At 34.3% G+C, this 17,763-nt stretch overlaps 1 protein-coding gene across 4 annotated transcripts in view; it reads left to right on the top strand.

Moving 5' to 3' along the window:
- Nucleotides 1-17,763, top strand: part of NBEA (neurobeachin) — a 448,312-nt gene that overhangs the window by 166,606 nt on the left and 263,943 nt on the right. For all 4 annotated transcript variants that reach the window (XM_062487643.1, XM_062487641.1, XM_062487644.1 and 1 more), the window contains 2 exons: nucleotides 4,993-5,431; nucleotides 16,148-16,302. In XM_062487643.1, coding sequence (XP_062343627.1) covers nucleotides 4,993-5,431; nucleotides 16,148-16,302 — 594 coding nt within the window. The remainder of the gene's footprint in view (nucleotides 1-4,992; nucleotides 5,432-16,147; nucleotides 16,303-17,763) is intronic.

Raw genomic sequence — 17,763 nt, forward strand, 5'->3', positions numbered from 1 at the left:
ACCTATGGAGGAAGCTGTAATACCACTGCCTACTTGGAATGAAAGCATTTTCAACTTGTAGGGTGCAGTGTTTGGAAGTCAGTAGAAAACTACAAAGGGTTTATAAAAGGCAACTATTAAGGTTATCACCAATGCTTTAAGATGGCTATGCAGAAAACAACTGATTAATTTTTCAGTGCAAATGCAGACAAAGGTGATGGCAAGTCCTATATCAAGATTGCCTGAATCCTTCCACAGCCAAATGTTTCTCAAGTCCTTAGCAGAAATTTGACAATGATTTGGGATAGTATTACTTTCCAATATTTTTTTCAGCCATATTGTAAGCAATTTTAAAAAAACATTTCCATTTTCTTTGAAAAATTTCAGGGCATTTTTATCTAGTAGGGAGGTTTAACAATATGAAAAAGACAAGAAGGTCACATTTAAGTTTTTCATATTTTAAAAGTAAATAAATATGAAAAGTGTGATTTGTAGCAACATTTTTATAATGGAAAAATTGTGAGTATTTATCTTACATATGAAATACATCATTATTAGGTTAATAAACAGAGGGGAGTGTGGGTTGTATTTTTTAGCCATATGGAAGCAGTGCAAGAGCTATTTAGGTAACTCAGTAGGTTAAAACAATTACAATACACTTCATAAATCACAAGCAAACAAGATATTTTAGGGTACAAGTGTGACAGATGAGGTCACCAGATATACAATATGTCATTTAGTTAACTTAGGCCCATATTTTTCCCATAATGTAGTAGATGAACTCATTAGTTAGAATGAAAAACAGTAAGAAGGAGGCATCTGGCTTCCAACTGCCTGTTTCTGACAGGGTTAAGATCACTAAATCTAGTAATGATTCTGCTTTGTCTACTGACGTGGCCTTGTGCTGTAGAAAACTGATGAGGTTTGCTGAAAATTTAGTATCTTACTGTCACAGTGTTAGAACGTGGACAGATGCAAACAGTTGCGGCTTTGCTTCTGTTCACGTTTGCCATTTTACTCACCTGCTTTAAGTACTTAGGATTTTTATAAAAGAATAGATGTTTCTGGTTTAAGATTTTTCTAAATCACTTTATGAAGCAGTATTTATTTCTGCATTCAGAAGGCAACAGAAGTGCTAGGACATGGTGTAAAAGTATAAGGAACAAACTTGTGGATATGCAGTTTTATCACTGCTCGGGTTTTGTGACCTATGCTAGGAAGTTTATCATTTACCTGAAATAATACTAGTAATAAAAATGCTGGTCAAGAAGGTCTTATAATACATCTTTTCAGCCATATTTAAGTGGATTTAACATATGCTAATTTGTCAGGATTCTTATCTAAAAGGCAGTTAAGAATCTTATCAGTTCTGAATTTATTTTTTCTTAAGATAGAAAAAGTAAATTGAATCTTTTAAACCCTTATTCATTTACCTTGTTTGATGTTTTAAAAATCAGAGTTAATGCACTCAACTTAGTAGTTTTTAGAAACTGTTATTCATAGTGATAAATCAGACTGAGCTGAATTGGTTTAGTGCAGCATATTTGTATTAGCTGTTGGAAACTCAGCAAGAAAAGTGAAGATACAAATCTGATTTTTGTGGAAATCATGTATCCATACAATTGCCTGAATATAGAAGAACTCTATTTGGTTTTTTTGCCCTAAAACCTTTCAGTTAACATTATGTACTTTATAGTATGTCATACTGAAATTTTACGTCCACAAATATAATTTTACTTCCATTTTTAGTGTCAAAATGATGCAGGCCTCCCAGCATTTTATTTTCATTTGGGCACAAAGGTTTGCAAGTCACGTGCTGAGTAATTAAGTACAGTCCTATTTATAGCATCTCAAAATTAGTTTTATTTTTTTAACTTGCTACACTGATTGGAAAGCTTTTCTATAACCTTAATTATATATTGATGACTGTTGATTTAACTTTCCAAACTAAAATGTGTTCGTGGTGAGTTTGCACTCTTTTTCTCATGCCAACCCTGTCTTTTTTTTTTTTGTTTGTTTTGTTTTTTTTTTTGTTTTTTTTTTTTTTTTTTTTTTTAGGGTTTTCATCTACAGCTTGTGATAGCTGTTGCATAACTTCTCAGTATTAGTTTGGCCAGACTATGTCAGCCAAACTCTCTTCTGCAGCAGTAGATTGCTATGTATCTCCATAGTGGCACTTCCACATTTCTCCAATATAAATGCGTACACGGTGTTTCATCATGAACCCTTCCAGAGCCTTTTCTAATGCTGTTAATGCTTAGCTGTTGCAGGAACTATTTATTCAATAAAGTTTGGAGCTATATTTGCCTTTTCCATGAGAGTTTTGTATTGATAACTAAGTATTGACCCAGTAATTGATGTACCCAAGTCCTTCTCTTCAGTCATTTACAGAAGATGAATTCTAATTATAATGGGAATCTCTGTAATCTTCACTAGATACAAAGCTTTTCACAATTAAATGTAATTTTCAGTTGTGCCGTAGACAGATGGCATTACAGTTATAATTGGGCTTCTGTGACCGTCAGTTGTGCCTTGTAATTTTGTCATCAGCAAATTTAAACATAATGTTTCTACCTGAAATCTTTATTTAAAAAATGAACAAAATCTCTTCCATGATAGTGTCTCTCAGTCTGATGGGTTTTTCTTTTGTTTTGAAAGTAATGATGGCTCCTTCTCAGCCAGTTTCTTTGCTCCCATTCTAATTGTGTCCAGGGTCTCATGACTAAATTACAATCTGTTGTGACAACCCCAGCATTACTGAATTTACTATATTGACTCTTACTTTCTCTGAACTCTTAAGTATTTAAAAATCTCTTTTAATGAAATCATTTTTTAATCTGTCTACTTGTGTTCCTACTATTACTGTTCTTTACTCCAAAATAAATACTGAGATCTTGCTTTTTGGTGAAGGTTTGCAGTTTTACAAATTTTTTTTTCCTATCTCTTAAAAAGAGAAACCTTTTCTGGTTTTCTCCAGTGATGTGTTACTATCTCCAGTCTTCTGTTTGGCAAAACTGCCTGCTACTAGACCAATAATATGGATGTTTCTTTCAAAATTGGCTTGGAGTCAGTTTATTATAGCAGATTTTAATGTATTAAAATCTTCTGTCTTCTCAAGGCAGTTCACTCAAGGAGTAAACACTTTCCACAACTGTATTTCTATGAGGATTTCTGTCTTTAGCTTTCTGTTCAGCATTGTTGTCCTTAATGAAAATTGAGGTTGGGTGTAACCTAACTTCACTGTGTAGTGGACCATCATCCTTTTTTTCAGTGCCCTCTTTTCATTTACATAATAATGCAGCCTTATGCCATTTTATTCACCATACATTTCATGGGCAACAACTTGCCTTACTGGCAGTCCAGCACTAATCTCCCTTTCCCTTCCCCTCTTCCCTTAAAGAGACAAGCAGAAAATTCATTAGGATCATTCTGTGGATCAGATGTCTCTCTGTGCCAAATATAGGCAGTACTAAGTAGATATGGATCTTTCTGCTTCCTGACCTGGCAGATGCTAAATGCATTTGATGCAGCTCATAAATCCAGTTTCTACTTCCTGCTTCTCAAAGAAGAGCTCATATCTATTTGATAAGATGTGTTTAAGGCACTTAAGAGAAAAAGGAGGAGGAAGTGGCTTCAGTGTTTATGGCTGTTAAAAGAAGAAAACAATGTTCTTTATAATGGGCGATTCTACTTCATCTTTCTAAAAGCCTCTTCTGTTCTTTCTTAATACTTGTACACGTGCAGAGGTTTACATGACCATTAGTTCAAACACGTAAATAATCTCTTACAGATATTTTTGTGTACGCATGCATGTACCCACATTTATGCCCATATGCTAAATAGTTTTGGTTTTTTTTACCTGAATGTACCAAAAAAATTGATAGTGAGTTATGAGATTGTTATTAAAATTACATTTTGGAAGCACATTTTTTTGGTAACAGAGCTTCATTCAAATGCACTATAAAATATTTCCCGTAATATCTAAACCACTAAATCACTGCAATTTAAAAAGTGTTCTTATTTCATATATAGGGTAGCTAAATTTTATAATCAAGACAAGTAATCTAATGAAAAATAATGTGGTTTTAAACTAAAAAAGCATTTTGTCAATAAAAACAGCCACAGTTTATTTTTTCTAACCAAAAGTATGAATATATACATTACTCACAACTCTATCTGACTTTTGTGTAAGCATAGCAAATTATTCTTATTTAATGAAGGTTTCGTGTGTTTCACTGAAGTAATTAATAGAGGTATGGAACTCTCGGTTACAAGATGTTGTAGAATCCTTTTCAATCTGGAAATGTTCCAAACTCAACAGATTTCACTTGCCAATCTCTATGAAACTGTATTTATTTTGTTCATTAATTTTTCCTGAATTACAGAATTGTAGCTTTTGTGGGAAAAGAGGAGGTATCTAAAAAATCAGTAATAATACTACTTTTTTTTTCCCTTCATCTATAAGTTAATCTGTCTTCAGTGCAATGATATGTGTGTAGAAATGTGTGTAATGCACATTTTAAACAAAACACAAAGCAAGACAAATTGTCTAGCAGTTTTCTTTTGAATGCAAGCTTAGTATTTGATGACAGCAATACAAAAGACTAAATTTTACAGTAACCCAAAAGCATAAGTGATTGCAATTCTCCCTTCTAGTAGGCTCAAGGATCCTACAGTTCTGCAGTTGATACGTTATAATTTTTGATTTTGTTTTTGCTGGCAGTATTTTGCTGTTTGATTAATGTGTGAATAGTAGACTGTAGTTTCTAAATGTCACTGAGCTTGTATAATGCGATTTTGGGCTCACTCTTCCAAGTCTGTATGCCAAACAGCTGTTGAAGGTAAAATGTTTGTATGTAGAATGAGTTTGTAAGGTTTGAAATACCACACTTTGTGGTATTACTAATATATTCCTGTCATATAAGGTCAGTAAGGTCATATAAAACCTTATGATCAAAATTTTAGAGAAAAATTTCAAACTAAATTTTGTTCATATTCTCTATTTTGCTGCAGAGACACCAACTGTATTTCCAGAAAATATCAAAGATAAAGAAACACCAACACCAGTTGAAGATATTCAGCTGGAAAGTTCTATTCCTCATACAGATTCTGGAATTGGAGATGAACAGATGCCCAATATTTTGAATGGAACAGACTTGGAGACCAGCACAGGTCCTGATGCTATGAGTGAGCTGTTGTCTACTTTGTCTTCAGAAGTGAAGAAATCTCAGGAGAGCTTAACAGAAAGCCCCAGTGAAATTCTGAAACCTGCATCATCAATATCCAGTATCAGCCAAAGTAAAGGAATCAATGTCAAAGAAATACTGAAAAGTCTTGTGGCAGCCCCTGTTGAAATTGCAGAATGTGGCCCGGATCCAATCCCTTACCCAGATCCCGCACTGAAGAGAGAAGCTCAGGCTATTCTTCCCATGCAGTTCCACTCATTTGACAGGTACATGGTTGAGCTCATTATTTTATATTGATGTAGTTCAGAAGTTTGAAGGTCTTTTATTTCTTCAAGAAGGTTATTCTACAATCAGTTTGTATTAGAGGATGTTAAAAACAGCTGCACCGTGTCTCCCTTTCTGCATTACCAACAGACCTTGTAGTATAGACAAAAGTAATTCACCTTGCTTTTCTCTGTTAGCAGTGAATAAAACTCTATGAAGTACTTGGAAAACAAGCCTCTTGCAAAGAAATATATGTGCAATAAAACCTTTTTTTCCTTAAAATGGCATTTTAGTGAGAAGGAGGAGGGGTAATATCTGCTGATATAGAACAGATTGTGCAGAAATTCAGCTGAATATTCTTTCAAAGGCTTAAATCTTAATTGGATCCATCATTGAACTGTTTTCTGGTACTGAAATTCTTTGACCATGGCAAATTGTTTGCTTGGTCATGGTAGAAACCAGTTTCCTTTTAGGTCTTTAAGCAACAGAAGTTGTTAAAGCTCAGAAGTTAGTGCTCAAAACTAAACTCATGAAGATTTCCAGGGTCCTTTGTTTTTTTTTTTCTTGGGCTGTATCTTCCTAGTTTCTAATGAATATACTTGCCTTTAAATGTCCAGTCTCTCTCAGTTAGCCTGAATAAAGAAATTGTGCTGTTGTGCATTTCTCAGCATCCTTCCAGTTTAGACCATTGTGAGTTTAGAATTAAGTCTTGTGAATGTTGATGTGGTCGTATTTTCCATCATTTCAGTTTCTTCATAAAAATGGTTTTAAACTGTTTAAAATGTAATCAAGACTTAGATAATTTAATTTAAAAAGATAATTTAAGACACGCCTTGAAAGTTTAAAACTATATTAGTTTATCAGGCAGGGACAGGAAGTAAAATACTGAAGGAAATTAAAAAAATGATGCAGAAAAGTTATATTTTGATTTATGAGGAAAGAAACAATCCGTATTTACAGAAAAACTGAAAAAGTATCATAAATATCTTCATTAAATCTTAAGAAAAATAATATGCAATGTTTTCAACATCACATAAACAGTAAAGTGCAAGAAGATATGTCAGAATTTTAGAATAAAGGTGAAGTGCTTTTCTATTTGGAGGCCCATAAAAAAGCTGATGTCTTTATATATATATATAAGTACTGAGGCTGCTTTTCTAAAATAATTCAGTTAACAATCAGATAATGCCTCCTGTAAGAAAGATGGTTTTATCAAGACAGGAAATGTGAAATATACTTTAGAAGTAATGAATAATAGTATTTTCTAATAATTTTTATAATAATAATATTTTAGGTCTTAAGACTTTTTTAGACAAAGCTCTATTAAGAGCTTTTTCATTAAGTTTGTTTTGTTGTTTTTGTATTTTTTAGTTCATCAATCTGCATATTTTTATTTTAGATTGATTTTAATGTGAGGTAAAAAGCATTTTTTTCTCCCTATGCAGTTAGGAATTTTTCCTTATTCTCTGTGAGGAACCACCATATTCTAGAATGTATTCTTTTACATTAAGCAGTATAAAACATCATGCTATATGTAGAAATAATCACACCTTAACTGTAATCACCAAAAAGGTTACTTCATCTAATTTTCTGCCTGGGTTAATAAGAAAAATATTTCATTCTGAGAGCTGTGGTTGACTCACAAAATGCCAGACACCTAAATTAAAAAGGAGCATATCACCTCATGAGATGTCTTTGTCATTGTTAGAGAGAACTTGACATCAAGGTGATTGAAGACATGAATTTCACTGTGCACTTCTAAATTACAGCTCTATAAGAAAGCATTAAAACCTCCAAGAGCTTGAAGTTGGTTGCCCATATACTTATTTAATGTGAGCACCTCCATTTAATTGTTCTTGCAACAATGTGACTGCTTGTACCTTTTGAACATCATGAGAAGTAGTAGATAATATAAAATTATGGGATTATTTAAGAGGTGTCTCATGTCTAGAGTTTATAAATTTTGATAGATATTTTATACTTTATAAGTTTAGCAGGTAATGAGTTTAGTGGGTTTGTTTTTTCCCTGACCTGTTACCCTGACAACCAAATTTCATTATTTCCTGTACAAAGTGTGCCACTGTGTATCTTGGTAGCATACATTGTACTGGTCAGGCTTTGGAATTGTTTGTTTCTTCAGAAAAAAAAAAATAAATAAATGGATAATGCTTGAAGTTTAGGCAAAAGAATTCACTTTTACATAATTTTTGGCGTTTTGTTTTGTTTGTTTTTCTCTTAAATGATCTTGCCATCTGATTTGGTGATTGAGGTAGATGAAGATTTTTAGTATAACAGCTACAAAGGGAAAAATTACAGGTTCAGGCAAGTCCAGCAGATTGGGAAATGTTACATTCTTTTAGCCAACTCAACAAATGTTTTGAGCTGTGGGCATCTTGATAAAAATACAGATGTTCTTAGCCCATGAGACCTCAACTGTCTGTCTCCACTCATGGCTGCATTATTGAATGATGCCCTCTATTCAAGCAACTATTCCTCTGTGCAGATTATTCATATTGCCAGAGTTCTTACTTGACCACTGTGGCAATTTTTTGGAGGCAAAATATGGCTAGTGATGGTGTCACTTTTCCAAATTACAAAGATGGAGCAGATTCTGATCCTGACCCTATAACTTTTCATGGGGGATTAAATAAGGGTTAGGGGGGAAAACTTTGAATAGTATATTGAAATAATAATGGAACAAATGTGCATATTAGTGGAGAAAGCAGCATGAAGTTTACGTAGTGGTGATTTCTGAATTTTTTTATTTCCTGTAGTATCCCAATAACTACTGAAAAACTGGAAAAAAAATTACAGCAGGATTGTCTTTCCATACTTGCTCATGTAAATGAAATTGTGAAAATAATACAAAATGACAGTCAAATAAGAGAAACTGTTTTGGGGTTTTGTTATTTTTTTTAAACCATATTTCTGTAGGCTCTTACGTTGCTGTGGTTTAGGCAGCTTTTGGTACTTCACTGAGCAATGTGGCAATTGGTCATCTTTATTGTCTCTGGGGAGAACCATGAGCAATGGAGTGTATTGTTTTGTCAGGTTCTATTTGTTTCAGGTTTTATAAACTAAGCACAGTGATTCCATATTTATAAGCAAGTGTAGGTTAGAGAAATGTATTTTTCACATTAATCTGAAGATATTCGATGTGAGGCTAGATTTTTTTTTTTGTTTGTTTGTTTGCATTTGGATACCTGAGTGCTTAGCAAAAGAACAGTTGGGATAATTTTCTTTAATTATGATCATGGGTGAAGGTAAGCACCATGTAAAATAAACTCCTGTAAACAGAATTGAAATTGAGAACTATATTTTAGCATTTAATACCACGTGTTTTGTTGTGCATGTTCGTTTAATTTTACACTGCTAATGTGTCCGTAAGAGTAATTTTGTAACGGGCTACTGCGTATTCTCCCGTGGAATTTGCGCAGTCGTAAGCGAAACATAAAGGCAGAAAAAAGTGCCCAGCGTGTTTTATCAAATGGGAGCTGTGTGTAGCTAATGTATGCAGCAGTTCAAGTGCTATCAAATGTAAATGATGAGGTGATATTGATGAAAGGAGGGGATTGAGGTCTCGGGGGGCGCTGATGACGGATTGAACAGAAGCGGCCTTGCGCCGCACGTAACTCAAGTCTGTCGTCTTCACCACTCAAAGCCGTAATGGGAGGTGGCAGTCTGAAATGAGTTGCCACGGCAAAGAGTATTATTTTTGAAATGCTTTCACACAAATCACTAGGCCCTGCATACAACTTAGTTTCATGCTTTAATGTCATCAGGAGGCACAAATTGGTGTGTCTAATTGTTTGCCACCTGCCAGCAAAATGAGCTGCCAGGCAGCCAGACGGGTTTGATTGTCTGTCAGCTCTTCAATAGATTGAGAGTGACAACATCAAAAATTTCACTTCGAACTCTGAAGCTTTGAGCAGCTTTTCAGAGACCTCTTCCCCACAAGTGCTTCTGGACAACTGCATTTTTCAATTAGTTTTCAATATATTGCCGCCTTCTGCCTCATCTGTCTTAAGGTAGCTGTAATTACATTATGAGCTATATAAACAGATTTCTGGGACACAGGAGCCTGGATCCTCAAAGTTATGACACGTCTTTTAACATCAGACTGAATTTCTTGGCATCCAGGTTGACATTTTTAGAAGCAAACACAAAGGGTTATTTCACCTAGATTTGTGACTAATGGAGCATAACTCACCAATAATTCCTTTTTGCCTTCTCATCCTTTGTCTGACAAAATTCAGTCCCTCTTATCAATTTTTAGGGTTTGGGGATTTCTTGTTTCTTTTTTTTTTTTTTTTTTTTTTTTTTTGGTCAATTTGCCTTGGTTCCACTAGATGCAACCTCTAGGTCATTATTGTTCCGCTCTTCTTTTTTTTTTTTCTAGCAGAAATTTATTAGATGGGTCCTATTATTGAAATTGAGAGTGCTTGTGGGTTTATGTCTAATTCATTATTTTTTGAAACTGAGGTAATTTACATCCATTTTCTGTTCTTAGAATTATTTCAATGGGAAGAATGTTTGCATAAGCAGAAAATCTTGAGTTCCTAGAAATTAAAAACCAGGCTTTTTTGCTGCTGTTAAAGATGTGATTTCCTTTCAATCTGTTATCATTTCATAAATTGGAAGATTATTTTCTTAGTTTACATACTCAGTGAAGTCTTTAGGAACATACTTGAAAACATTTTAGAGAACACATCTTTGAAGTTAGTTTTGATTTTTGCAGTTGGTTTTTTTGCTGCTTTTTGTTGTTGTTTGGTTTTTGTTTTCTTTTTTTTCCCCCTGACAGAAGGACCTTAGGGCCAGTTAAAAAGGTGCTAGAAAAGGTGGACAGCTTGTGAGATCCAGTCAGGTCTCATACATGTCCCTTTTACTTTGGGTGTCACAGTAGTGTGTGAACATATGAATGAAATACCAAATCAGTAGTGTAGGAATTAAAGGACTCATCTGGTTCTAGTTCACTCAAGGTAATTTTCAGTATCTTTGTGCAATGGAGACTGGCCCAAAGAAAATACCTGACAGCTTCTCTATAATATATTTTTCTAAGGTCGCTGTAAAAATACACTCCAGAGAATGAGGTATGATTTCAGATCCTGTTAGAGAGCTGAAGTTGCATTGTCTGTATTCCTGGAGAGTGCCTTAGTCACTCATTTAGTAAATATAATAAAAGACAAAGGGAAAGTTCATTGCCACCTCAGCTATTTATTTAGGATAAAAAAAATAATAATCCTAAATTTATGCATAGGTTCAAGTAAACCAAAATTTGTTATATTAACCCTCAATTTATTTTCATCAGGATGCAATCACATTCCCTGTGTCTATCATTTAGCAATCTATACACAGGTAGCTCTTTCAAAACTCCTCTTATCACCTGTGTAATGTGAGTCTTTTCTTATTCATATACATGGAACTGTAGGTATATCTGGCCTGAAGTTGATTAGAAGAAACCAGTATCTCCCTATTCTCTAATATAATTCATTGGCTATATAGATGAAAATTGTACTGCATTTTTGTCTTGCTGTTTGCCCTGTCTGCCTTCTTTAGCAGGACTGATTGCAGCTTTGTAGTCTTACTTTTTTTCTTTTATTTTTTCAACATATATACAGGATTAGGTTCTTTACCCATACTCATTAATACATCATATTGATTGTTTCTTCGTTTTTTTTTTTCTATATTTGATGATGTTCCTGACATTTAATACATCACATGTTCACTTAGATTTTATTCACTTTCTTCAAACTTACTAAACTCCCAGTATTTCCCATTCCTCTGTCTAGCCAAGACCATTTGTCTTTTTTGATAATTAGCTTTTTTATCTTCTAAAGTTTTCCTTGTTTCTTGTCAGTATTTTAGATCATTTTAGTTGCTTCAGGTAATTAATTCATCCTGGATGCAAAGGACAGAATTTCTTTGTGAATAAATACTTACTCCTCGATCCAAGAGTGAGGATCAGTGCTCTTCTTGTCCTTAAACCACACCTGAGATGATTTGCTTTCTTTAGTTAGAAATAAGCATTTTCTGTTTAGTAGATAAAAATAATTTAATGTACTTGAAGATTTGGAGGTTTTGGTGCATGTGTGGTATCCAATGATTGAAAGAATCCATAATAGATGGATATTCAGCACTAACATTTCATTTGCATAAGTCCCAATAATTTTATCCTTCTGTGAGCCTTACATATCTTTTCTACAACTCATGTCTATAACTCACAATTTTTTAGTCCCCTCTTTGCTCCATGGCTGTTTACTCTGAGTTAAACCTTTCCTCCTTAGTATCACATGTATCTTAACTTAATGCAGTCAGCCTAATAGAAGGCTGTTTAAAGAAGGTTTCTGAATGTGCTGTTAGCACAGAGTAATGTTGCATGCTCAGATCAGAGTCGGGGTGAAATTAGAAAGAATGGGGGGTAAACAACAGTATAAATGTTTCATAAAGGACTAGATATGTGCACAGATATGGCCAATATAAATAGCTTTCAGAGAAGAAATATTAAGCTTTCTTTTCAGAGATTAAGTTAATCTAGCTGTAGGAACAAGGTAGCGTGTAATATAGCAGACAAATTGCCACCCACATTCTAATGTGATTTCTTCTGAAACCTCTGAAGTTGCTTTTTGACACAGAGCAGTTCTATGAAAAAGTTGCCTGAAGTCTGTGCTGCCTTTTTAAGAAAGCTTGAAAAATCCTCATGCTTTCTGCTGCTGTGGGGGAGGAGAGGAGGAGCAAGAATATTAATTCAGCCTTGAGAGGTTTCACATATCCCACAAGAGAGTAAAGTGATTCTAATTTAATTGCTGCTGCTCAGATAGGTAGCTCAAGACATCCAGTATTGAAGGCTTATCTCTGACCTTTATGTTGACCACAGTGATTAAGTTGGAAAGCCTTTAAATTTTAAAATGGAGAAGAGATACAGAATGTGAATTGCAGAGAAAGAGAAAATACATGGCTGCATAACCTGATTTGTCTGTCACCAGCACTGTATAGCTAAATATTTAAGTAAAGTCAGTTGAGGAAGTTGTGGGATTTTTCTTAATTTCCATTTTCTCTTTTTGCATTTAAATGCAATAATGACATTATTTTCTATCTAGTTATTTCATGCAAATTTCTAAACCCCAGAAGAATCCTGTCACTATTTGCTGAGGTTATTTAATGAACCAGCAATGCATAAGTAGTATGGGAGTTGAATCAACAGCACTCATCTTAAGCATGATATGAATTACGATGACTTCAGGCTCACGTTTAAAACTGGTAAAGGACACTCAGAGTAAAGGAGCAGTGATTAGGAGCCACAGGTATATTTAGAATTGTGAATCACTCAATGAACACAGAAATAAAATCAGTTGCTACAGACAATTACTACTAAGATTTTGCTGACTAAATAATTTGGGATTGTTTGAGACCATGATGTGATTCAGACAACTGTGGGCCAGTTTGGAACATTTAGGGAGTCTGAAATAGGTTTTACAAAACAAGGTCTAAAATGAAATACTGAAGTGTATATAACCTTTTCTTCTAGTCTGTAGATTTCTATTCATGAAAGAAAAACTATGATGCCTGACAGACACATATAAGGCATCTATCACAGTAAACTCATTCCTCAAATCATATTATGCTCAATTATAATACTTCTTCCATAGGTCTGTTTTTTATTTCCCTGTTTTCACTGTATGTGCTGTTGGAGTGGTTAGATTGGTTAAAAGAAGACTTTATTTACTTGAAGGACAGTCATTCTCTTTCACCTTTCATGTTCTGCTGTCCCCTTTATTGTTTTCACATTTTTGACCACTCTGTTGTATTATTCGCACAGTTTTTCTGTCTGCTTCATCTAGATGTCATTCTGTATTCACTTACTGTATTTTGTTTTATCAGTAGGAATGAGACATTTTGACAAGGTCACCATGTATGTCATATCAGAAAGCTGCATTTTCTTTCAGTCTGGGATGATGTTATCTCACTGATTTTCCTTATTCTTATGGTAGAGAGGTTTCTCTTAATATTTCTTGAAAATTTATTCTTTAGTAGCATCTGACCTATCCCAGTGGGGTGATTTAGACATAGAAAAAAATGCCAACTATGTGTAGAGCGTTACATGTGTGGGATCTGGGGAGGATTGTCCTTCTTGCTATAGAAGCTGTATTTCAGTCCTAAATGACACTCATTAGGGGTCCCTTCCAAATCAAACTGGTCCTGTTACATCTGGGAAATAAAGCTGGCATATGTGGTCTTTGCTATGGAAAGTTAGGTGATCTTTGGGACACTCTAAAATCCCGCTGAACTGTTTAAATATGACGAGGAAGACCTTCATCTTTAGAAAAGTAGCAGAAAAAATAGGAAATACTTCCACAGTGATTATATTGCCAATTTAGCAGATACTAATACTAGACTTTATATGAGGGGAAAATTCTTTTTCTTAAAATAAAATACATGTCTTTCACTCACAGTGTCTCACATTTGGTAACACTGGAACAAGTGTATGTCTAAGGAGACTTTTCAGCAGTGAGGCATCCTTTCTTCTTGCATCCAGATAAGAGGTCCAGGATCTGCTCCAGTGGCATGGAGAGCATGGGATGACAGCTGTCAAGTCTTCCTTACATCTCCTATGTCCTTTATATGTTGGCCACTCTTTCCAGGTTTTGGATATTACTTTTTTACCTTTATGGACCTGCCAACAGTATGTCTGTCCTTCCCAAGATCTTTGAGTCATCACCCTTCACAGTTTTTGTCTGCAAGATCATCTTGTTAAGCTGTACGTTTGCCTGTGGTCTTGGTGACCTGATAATCTGTGTGCCATTAACTTAGGCCAGTCTAAAGTGCTTTTTCTCCTGTCTCTTTCCTTCCTGTGCTCCAGCATAAAAATACTCCCATTCATTCTTCATTTACCCTTTCTATTGCAATTCTCCATAAACGTAGAGGGTAATGACAGTAGCTTCCTTTTGAAATAAATATAATTGGGAAATACTCCCACCTAACAAACAATTCCTAATTTCCTCTTGTGTTTTTATGGCACTACATGGACTTTTTGAACACTTATTCAGTATTATAACCCAAATTGAAATATTTGACTGAGGTATTAATTGAAATAGAGACCATTAAATGTAGACTGGGGCTAACTTTAGAAAATTTCATGGTGTTATAGAGCAGATTAATCTAACCCCTGTAGACCCAGCTTTGTTCAGCTGTAACTGATGCTATGTAAACACTTAATATGAGCAGTGATTGTAAGATTATTAACTACAGAAAAAAGCAATTATTTTAGGGTCACTTATCTTAATCAATAGCTATTGTATTGTTCAAACTCATCTCTTCCTAATGTCAACAGACTGAGACAAAAACCCATCAACATGCCTAGACTTACCTCTCTAAGAGTTTGTAATTCGGGGCAGGGGTAAACTGTTGTTCAGAATGCAGGGGCTTCAACTCCAGACCTCTAAAGAAAGCAAGGAAAAAATGCTTCTAGATTTTTTTGTACACTGTCATCACCTCTTTAAAAACCAGGGAGACGGAGGATTTAGACATATAGGAAGAAAATACATTACCATAAAACATTGTGCCACACCCTATGATTTATTATATGCCATCATATTCGCACAAAATTGTAACAAAGCAGTTACTTAAGGAAGTTCTTGACCAAAATGTGGCCTCATCACCCTAAATAATTTTTTTTATCACAATGATTAATGTTAAAGAAGAGTGTATCTGCTTAAACAGAAAATGTACATAATTATTAAAATATATTGTTCAATATTATACAAATATGATTTCTTTCAGGTTCGTTTTTCATTCTGGTTTGCCACTGAAATAGACTTTTAAGGAGAAGGGTGTTTTATAGATAAATGGAAATACTAATATAATTGCTTCTACTATGAAAGCTGCCCAGTGTTGAAAAAATATTGTCTCCAAAGTGCAAGTCTTTTAGTCTTTACACTTGAAAAACCCTGAAATGTGATTTCAAATTAGGTTAAAAACTGTTTGTTTGAGTGCAATGTTGTCTGCCTTTATTTGATATTATGTTGGATTTTTTTGTATAAAAGCCTTGTTCTCTTCTTAAAAGCTTCACATTCTCAAGACTGCTTTTTAAACCTCAGCAATATCAATACTGTGAAAGCACATATTTATTGTGTTGCATTTTTGCTATTCAATGTGTATCATGTGCTATTGATCTAGATTAAGATGAAAGAAGGCTGAATCTAAAATTGTTTCTTAGTCATCTCTGTGAAATATTGATATGTTCATGGTACTGAGGAGTAACCTACTGTATTCAAATGTGCAAATGAAAGGCAAAAAAAATGTTAAGTAACTTCATTAGGATCAACAAATTCACAGTCTTTATGACTGCATGCATATATAGACTTCTAGTCTGCTGGCATAATTTCTGACAGCTAACATAATCTTTGCAAATCTAGAACACATTGCAGTGTTATGCTGTTGATAGCAGTGTTCTCAACATGTTGAGATGGTGGAGTCTTTCCGTTCCATAGGTGTTGGAAGACAAATTAGCTTCTTCAGAGTCACATGAAACTGCAGAATAAGGAGTATGGTTTGGGGGCCTATTAACAGAGTTTTGCCTTATTTCAGTAAGGTTAAGAAAATTTACAATATTATGTATTTCTCAGCAATTGCATCATACAACAGCCTAAACCCATCCCAATCAAAAACACTTTCTGGCTCTGTTGTGCAATTTTAGTAATCCCTTGTTTCTTTTTCCACAGGAGTGTGGTTGTACCAGTGAAGAAGCCCCCTCCAGGTAGTCTGGCTGTTACCACTGTTGGTGCTGCCTCAGCTGGGAGTGGACTGCCACCGGGTAGTACACCTAATATATTTGCTGCAACAGGAGCTACACCAAAAAGTATGATTAATACAACAGGTATTGTCCTTAAATATTCTTGTGACCCTCATTTTGTCTTCGTTTTTTGTTTTGTTGCCTTCAGTGGTGTTTCGTCTTTTAATCATCTTTGTGTTGCTGTTTTTGTAGTTCCAAAATAAAACCTGGGAAGATTAAACTTTGGCCTTTATTAGAGACAGTGTTTTCTCTTGGTCTATATTTATAGTCTTTGAAAGTGCGCACTGGACTTGCACAGTCTTGAATAAATTAAAAAGTAGCCTCAATATTGTTTTATAAGTATAGTTTAGAATTGAAATGAGCTAACTTTTCTAGTGCTGTGCAGTAGAGGATGTTTATGTGATACATACCAATTAATCCCTCCTTATGTACCAAAGAAAGTAGAGACATGTAGCTACTTAATAAACATATTGTAGATTGTATTTTGGACAATTGGTCCAAATTGTATTTTGGACAATTACTATTTGTCAGTGAAAAATATGCTCTTTTTGGAAGGCCTTTTAGTAAGAAACTACTGAATTTAACTGAATTCGTGCCTTATCAGTAGTTGTTTCTTGTGACCTCTAGAAGGAGGGCTAGACCTTCTTTTTAAATTATTTTTAATAGTAGTAATGGGATTCTCTGTCATGAAGGAGCCTATTGACAATGGATACTGTTCTCCATTGAGGCATGAATCTTTACTGAGAGCAGCTGATATTTAATTTAAAATCCTTTGAAATATCTTTTTTCTTTCTAAAAAAAGAAAAAGCATTTAAGAGAAGAGCTGTCTTGAAGGATATCACAACTTCAGTCAAGGGTTGAGAATGTGAAAGTATCTCAGGGATTACAGCAAATAGAGGGGGATGCTTTTGGCATCCTTCTGCTTTATGGAGTAATATGAACTCCTTTTTTTTTTTTTTCTCTTTCCTTTTGCAGATTATCTTTAATACCTGGTAATAGAACTTCAATTTTTCTAGGATATCTAAGGATAAAAAAAAAAAAAACCCTTAAAATCTAATTTTCATTAGGCAGATGGGAGGAATGAATACTCTGAATAATGTTCTTGCTTCTCTCAACAGTTCCATTTGCATAGATGCTTCTGTTAATCTTGAATGGATTTCCTTTTAAGTATTCTTACGTTGTGCAAAAAAAAAAAAAAAAATCCTGCACTAGAAACCTTGTTTTCTAAATGATACTGAATAATAATGAGCTTTTCAGTCTTCTTACTGATTAAATATCTGAACTATTTTGGCTAGAATGTAGTAGCTCTGGTTTGTAAAATCAGTCATTTCCCCAATACTGGTTTTAGTAGAGGGCAGTATTGCAGAAGCCATGGTATATTCACTGTAGATTAAAGGCTCCTTTTCTTGACAAATCTTACAGGGTTTTGTTGTTGTTGTTGTTGTTTGTTTTTTATGAAATTGTTTTTGATCCTATTCTATGGATTAGCTTGATTAAATGAAAAACACTGATTGCATTAATTTCAGCAAGTATAAGGTTAAATTC

This window comes from Cinclus cinclus, chromosome 2 (genome assembly GCF_963662255.1).
Source record: "Cinclus cinclus chromosome 2, bCinCin1.1, whole genome shotgun sequence".
NCBI lineage: Eukaryota > Metazoa > Chordata > Aves > Passeriformes > Cinclidae > Cinclus > Cinclus cinclus.